Raw genomic sequence first — 7,248 nt, 5'->3', positions numbered from 1 at the left:
GTTAAGACGTCCTGTCAAGAACATGCACGACACCGAGAGTTTTAATGTTAAATTTAACTTGATCCTTATTCATGCAAACAGGAATATTGTTCTTCCTGCAGATGCTGCTGCAGAGACTCCTGTTGCATTCGCTTTCCTTCCTCGTGTGTGTGTGTGTGTGTGTGTGTGTGTGTGTGTGTGTGTGTGTGTGTGTGTGTGTGTGTGTGTGTGTGTCAGATCCAGACCCCAGCTCTCCACCTTGTGGTCCGGCTGCATGCGTCGCTCTCTTTATTGCTGGAAATTGGGCATGGAAAACAAACACACACAACCAGCACAGTTCACTGACACAGGTGGTCGGGGCTAAATATATGTGCTGCTATAAATAACCCAAACTAAAAATATACAAAAAAAGAAAAAAGAAAAAGGAGGGAAAAAAAAGAAAGAAAGAAAGAAAGAAAGAAAGGAGACTGGAGGAGGAGAAGAAAAAGAAACCTGTGGAAAACATGTAGCTGGGGGGTTAATGTTTATCATGAATAAGTGAGCAGGAAGAATGATTTAGTCAGTGGCTTTAAGACAACGCGGCCACGGCCTGACCTAAAATTATAGGGCCGCAGATGCATAGTCTAAACATCCGAAGCAACTCGATAGCTCAGTGGAGAAAGACAGTCATATCATAATACAGGCATGTAGGCCTTTATTGAGTGAGTCATTCTTTCCGACAGAACACATTTTCCATACCCACATTAGAAAAAAAAAAAAAAAAAAGAAGAATAAGATCTATGAAAACAACGGACATCACTGAAATGGGGACGGCGGCCAGTTGGGTTGTCAACAGCAGGTGGGACCGGGCTGAGGTTTTGCAGCATTTTCTGCATCATTAGAGATTAAATGTGGGTCTGAGGAGGTGAAATCAACTAATTAGGATTCCTGGGGTTTCATTTTTATCTAAATTGGAGGGTAATTTGAACTTTTTGCAGACCTAAACCACATTTCACGCACTTTGTTCCAGCCATATGTTTGTTATAAATGCATCATGTGAGGATATTAAAGACATAATCGCTTTAAAGGTTTAGTTTTCTGCTCGTGTTTCAGGCTTTAGCTCCAAAAAAGTCTGTCAAAGTGTCAAAGTCTTCTCCGTTAACCTCCACCACGCTCATACAAACACACACATATATAACAAAACTAAAGAAAAAAAAAAGAAAAGAAGGACACAAAAGCTTTAATTGCGCCTGCTTCTCAGTGCGCGCTCCCTTTTCCTCTCCCCCCACTCATTGGCCGGGCGCGCAGCCGAGGGCGGGTCCGTGCCGGTGCGTGAGGTTTAAAACGCTCCGGGGGAACTCACTGCGAAGCACATTTACCCGACACCGGTCCTCCGGAGACATGAGGGGAGTCTCGCACTTCACCTTGTTCAAGCCAAAAAAGTAACAGAAAATAATAAATATAAAACAAGCGCCTCTGGAGGACAGCAGCTGAGGATAAAAACTAAAAGAAAAAGAGAAAAAAAAAAAAAAACTAAAAGCAAACCCCTGGATTATTTTCCTCCAAGCTGATTTCAACCGGTCCACAAATGAGAAACAGGTAGAGGAAACTCTTCTTTTTACACGACTTTCCTGCTTTTTACGTGACATGTGATGCTTTTATAAGAGTTATCTTTCTGGCAAACTGCCGCTCTTCTTCTCCTCCGTGACGCGCAGACTTCCTGGCTTTTACGCACAGCTCTGTCAGATGGCCCGCCAAAAAAAAAAAAATGTTTCTCTTTATCCGGCTCGTATTTTAACACGACGTCCAGATTTTCTAAAAGAAAGAAAAAGTACTGGGGAAAGCGTGTGTGTGTGTGTGTGTGGAGGGATGAGTGGTGCGTGTTGTGTTGTGTGAGTGGATGATTGCATCAGAAGTCAGCTCCTTGTTTCCCCTCCGCACCTGTTAACATTTGTCGCTGGCATTTGGTGCATTCTGAGGGCAGCTCTGTCTCCTTCCACACATGAACTCTCCCCAGGAACCCGAGCAAAAGCCACAGGAGCGAACCAACACTGGCACTACAAGTGATTACTACGGTCTCCTTCATTTAGAAACTTGTCTTTTTTTTTTTTTTTTTTGTGTGCAGATAATCTAAACACAAACCTTTAGATTTTTGTGCATGAATTAGAAAAAAAAAAACCTGCAGCAGCTTTTCCTAAAATATCCTCTCATGGTGCAACTTGCTCTGTAATCAGAATGAAATGCATTTGGTAAATGTGGTTTTCCAAACTTTACACAACTTTTACACACATTGCATGTGAAATGACAAAGTCCTGCACACAAATTGCATCAGCCAAGATCAGCGCTCTGCATGTGTGAAACTACACCGTGACTCATATCCACAGACCGTGTGTTTTCAAAGTGTGGGGAAGCTTTCTAGCTTTCACCCGAAGCCTCGTCCTTCGTCTTTAACCCTCACGGCACAACAGCAGCCGAGCGCTGCGAGTGTGCGGCAGGTTGCTAGGACAGCCAGAACTAATGAGAGGTGTTTTAGACGTGCAGGGCACGATCCTCCCGGGGCGGCCATTACTGCCAGCAGGAGACCAGGTCCCCCGGGGGCCCTGTGAGAGTCAACAAGCTCTGCATCTCTTCTGCACATCCAACACTTTCCCCTAAAGGTTCTTTAACCGATTAAGACGCACATGACACATCTTCTGTGCACAGACAGAAACATCACAGACTCGGTCCAATCTTTCTTATCTTGCAGCTAAATCATTTAAAGTTTCTAGAAGCAGGAATGAAATCTTCAAAGCTGCCTTTTTATTCTTTGTTGCATATTATTTAAAAAGACGACAGTGGGGGGGGGGGGGGGGGGGGGTCTGCACGTCTAATCTTTCTCAGTGTAAACTGTTTACATAATCCATCGGTAGAACAGAACCGGCCATGCATGAGATCCCATAGAAACGCTGCAACTGGCAGTCGGTGGAGGAGAGATCAGGTCGGAGCGGCGCAGCCAAGAAAAATAAGTCGACGGGACCTGAGTGTAATTACTGCGCGGCCTCTCTCAGTGAAGGTTGAAATGTTAGCGCGGGGTTAAATATCACTGTTGTTGTTTGTCATAACTGGATGAAATATTGTTGGCACTGGGAGACAGGCTCCTCTGACTCAGGGGTATAAAGTTCTTGGAGGTTTTTCTCAGGCTGCACGCATGTCTGCCTTTACAGCGAGAAAGTCTTCGCTTCTGACGAGAGATTTTATGTCGGAGCGATAAATCATTTTGGATTTATGTTCTAGTTTCTCTAACGGACATTTTCTGTCTCCGTTTTCTTCCGAGCAGATGACGTTGATGAGGTCCAGTCGCCTGATGAGAGAGGAGTGACCACTTCATCCTCCTCTTGTTTCACTCCATCTAGGGCCCAGCGAGGCCCGCCTCGTTTTGTCACCATTTCCTCTCCGAGCTGGTCCCCAGAAGTGTTTCAAAACTGTTTCTCCAACGCTTCTTCCAGAAACTCAGACTGTTTTCCAAAGCAGAAGCAGCACAGCCCTCCCAGACTGAGGTGATGGGAAGCGTGCGAGCCAGCCGCTACAGCATTGTGTCATCAGAGGAGGACGGCATGAAGCTCGCCACCATGGCAGTGCCCAACGGCTACGGCAGCGGCAAAGGCAAAGTGCACACGAGGCACCAGCCGCAGAGCAGGTTCGTGAAGAAGGACGGCCACTGCAACGTGCAGTTCATCAACGTGAGCGAGAAGGGCCAGCGGTACCTGGCCGACATCTTCACCACGTGCGTGGACATCCGCTGGAGGTGGATGTTCGTCATCTTCTGCCTCGCCTTCCTCCTGTCGTGGCTCTTCTTCGGCTGCGTCTTCTGGCTGGTGGCCATCTTCCACGGGGACTTGGAGAGCGACGGCCAGAAGTGCGTCTCCAACGTGAGCAGCTTCACCGCCGCCTTCCTGTTCTCCATCGAGACGCAAACCACCATCGGCTACGGCTACAGATACGTGACGGACGAGTGCCCGGTCGCCGTCTTCATGGTGGTTTTCCAGAGCATCATCGGCTGCATCATCGACGCCTTCATCATCGGCGCCGTCATGGCGAAAATGGCCAAGCCCAAGAAAAGGAACGAGACTCTGGTTTTCAGCCACAACGCCACGGTGGCCATGAGGGACAACAAGCTCTGCCTGATGTGGCGCGTGGGCAACTTGAGGAAGAGCCACCTGGTGGAGGCGCACGTTCGGGCTCAGCTCCTCAAATCCAGAACGACGGCCGAGGGGGAGTACATCCCCCTGGACCAGATGGACATAGACGTGGGCTTCGACAGCGGCGTCGACCGCATCTTCCTGGTCTCCCCGATCACCATCGTCCACGAGATCGACGAGGACAGCCCCTTCTACGACATGAGCAAGCAGGACCTGGAGACCTCCGACTTTGAGATCGTGGTGATCCTGGAGGGGATGGTGGAGGCGACGGCGATGACCACGCAGTGCCGCAGCTCGTACGTCGCCGGCGAGATCCTCTGGGGCCACCGCTTCGAGCCCGTGCTCTTCGAGGAGAAGAGCTACTACAAGGTGGACTACTCCCGCTTCCACAAGACGTACGAGGTGCCGAGCACTCCCCTGTGCAGCGCTCGGGACCTCGCCGAGAAAAAGTACATCCTCTCCAACTCCAACTCCTTCTGCTACGAGAACGAGATGGCGCTGGAGAACAAGGAGGACACGGACGAGGGGAACGGGGGCAGCGTGGGGCCCGACGGCACGCAGACGGACAACATCTCAGAGACCGAGCACAGCCAGGCCACGGTGCCGCTCGAGCCCCGGCCTCTGAGGCGAGAGTCCGAGATATGACTGTCCACGCCTCACGCGTGAGAGCGTTTCTGAAAACAAAAATCACCTCTCTGCTCCGGAAGGCTCAAAGACGCCGAGCTGGGCCTCGAGCAGAGGACAAGCCGAACGGTACTGATGCTGCTGCTGCGGCGGCGGGAGTCCGTCTGAACTCTGACCGCACACAGCACGACAAAACACAGCACTACGAAGCATGTGCATATTGCAGAATGAATTCTCCACAAAGTCCCCGTGAATGTGGGCTCAGCGTCTGGCGGCTGCAAAGAGGAGGACGTTAAACCTGCAGCAGGCATGTCTCCGTCGCTCTGTCCAGCAAGAACCTCACGAGTTTTTCTTTAATGCTGCTAGAAAATAGAGGAAGTTACACGAAAGAGAAAAAGTAAAAGGTTTCGTTTTGAGCAGAGCGCCAAAGAGCAAAGGAAGTCTGGAACAAAGAAGGTACAAGTATTTGTTCATGAGCTGGCCTCATTGCAGACAGTGAGAGAAGTGTCTTTACGCAATAAACTGACTGTTGAGAGCTGGTCAGACTGATAGAAACATGCCTGCCCCACAGATCAGATCAGATCAGATCAGATCAGGGTTAGACGGAGAGCCCTTAATTTAAACTGAGACCTGAGGGGTGAGGGGGGTGGGATGGGGTGGGGGGGTCCGAATGTTCTTAAAAAAAAAAAAAGTGCTGCTAAGATGTTGCTTCTTTTTCTTTTTACGGTTGATAAAAAATGCCAAAGAGTATTATTATCATGTTTCTCCTTAAATAAAATAAAAAAATAAAATAAAAAAAAAGAACTCCTGATTAGATTTGGTACAGAGAAGACAGTAGAGCATTTAGGGAGTTTTAATACAGTTTGTTTTTGAAGAACGTGTGTATAGTTTTAATTTTTATATATATTTAGTTTTTTTTTTTGTTTTCTCTTCTCGAGCCACTTCATCAAATCTGGACAATCAAACACACGAGGACGTTTAAATTAACTTAATGACATGTTCTGTAGTGTTTGCTGAACTAAAATAAAAAAAAAGAAAAATAGAAAAAAAAACTATAATCAAAGGGCCAATGATGTTTCTTTTTAAGGCGAATAAAAGAGACGATTCGCTTTGAAAAGGTTTTAAGAATACGACTCGTGCTGCCTTCGTCGCTATCAACACTACTTGAGTTTTCATTCTCTGTCACTTTACTGGAGAATGTAAGACGAGAAAGAAAAAGGAAGGAAGGAAGGAAGCCTCGTTCAAAGCCAGACGTACTGTAACCGTGGCACGTGAAGGTGTACTGCACATCAATTTTAAATTTATATCCTTTTATTATTATGTTTTTTGTTTTTATAAAAAAAAAAGACGGAAAGCCGCTCGGCTCCATAGAAACTACATGTGTAAATACCTCCCTCCCTGCTGCAGTTATTTTGTATCAGTCTTCCAAATGTACTGCAAAACCACAGAATGTACAGAGTTTGTTTGTTTTTGTTTTTTTGTATTAATATTATTATTGTTATTATTATTGTACATGATATTATATTGTTCTTTTTTCAATAAAATGTCCGTGGACGATCAGAACCAGGCCTGCGTCGCCTCCGGATCATTTCCACTCGTCAACAGTGCTCAGTTGGCCAGTTTATTAGGTACGCTAGTGAACGTGATGAGATATATGATTGTAGAACATATACAAAGACATTTTATTAAATTTACGCCGAGTGGCCAGTTTATTAGGAAGGTGAATGAATTCTAATACAAGAGTCCTGCAGACGTGATGCTTTGTGAGGTGTTTCACAAGGTTTGTTGTGTTGCCACAACTCAATAGTTTAGTTTCTTACCACTGTGTTTATACATCACCTCCAATGACTTAAGTATTGACACTGAATCGATTTTAGAGCAAAAAGACCTGGTATCGATGTTTCAGTATCGATCCACACGTCACTATCCTGCAGTAACGGTTCCAGTAATCTGCTTTAGTTCAGCTGTGTTTTCCTTGTGGAGGCCATGACTTAAATGAAATGACACATCATTTTGGAACGAGCTGTAATGAGAGCAAAAAAAATGTTTCTATTTTGTTTTTTTTGGAGGCTGTGGTTTGTGGAACTACTGGACTTTCTTAATGTTCCTATTATTTTGACGTTGCAGTGAGTGAGTTATAGGCTAAACACCAGAAACATCCTCCATCCACAGGTCATGAACAAGGATTTAGTGCAGGTCTGTTATTATACGTTTCTTAACACTAACGTACCTAATGTTTTGGAGTAAGTGTATATATAATACATAATCTTGTTGGAGCCTCAAATGACCAAGTTATTACAAGGTTAAAGTGTGATGTAGATTTTATAGGATTATACATTCTCTTGCCAGTTCATTAGGAACATTAGTCTGCTAATATAAACAGTCCTGCTCTAAATCTTATCTTCAAGTAACTCAGAGAGGTGTTGTCATGACTTGGGGAGATGAGACATTATTGTAGAACAAGCTGTAATTTAACACCATAGACCCC

The 7,248-nt window shown here is 45.8% G+C and overlaps 1 protein-coding gene across 1 annotated transcript; it reads left to right on the top strand.

The window, feature by feature from the left end:
- The first annotated feature begins 203 nt into the window (after positions 1–203).
- kcnj2a (potassium inwardly rectifying channel subfamily J member 2a) lies at positions 204–6,326 on the top strand. The gene is made up of 2 exons (XM_047609527.1): positions 204–1,557; positions 3,275–6,326. Exon 2 carries the CDS (start codon positions 3,498–3,500, stop codon positions 4,779–4,781), a length of 1,284 nt encoding a protein of 427 aa, XP_047465483.1. The 5' UTR covers positions 204–1,557; positions 3,275–3,497; the 3' UTR covers positions 4,782–6,326.
- The last annotated feature ends 922 nt before the right edge of the window (positions 6,327–7,248 follow it).

This window comes from Mugil cephalus, chromosome 16 (genome assembly GCF_022458985.1).
Source record: "Mugil cephalus isolate CIBA_MC_2020 chromosome 16, CIBA_Mcephalus_1.1, whole genome shotgun sequence".
Lineage (NCBI taxonomy): Eukaryota > Metazoa > Chordata > Actinopteri > Mugiliformes > Mugilidae > Mugil > Mugil cephalus.
Note: the sequence above shows the minus strand (reverse complement) of the source record. Positions and strands in the feature narration are given on the sequence as shown.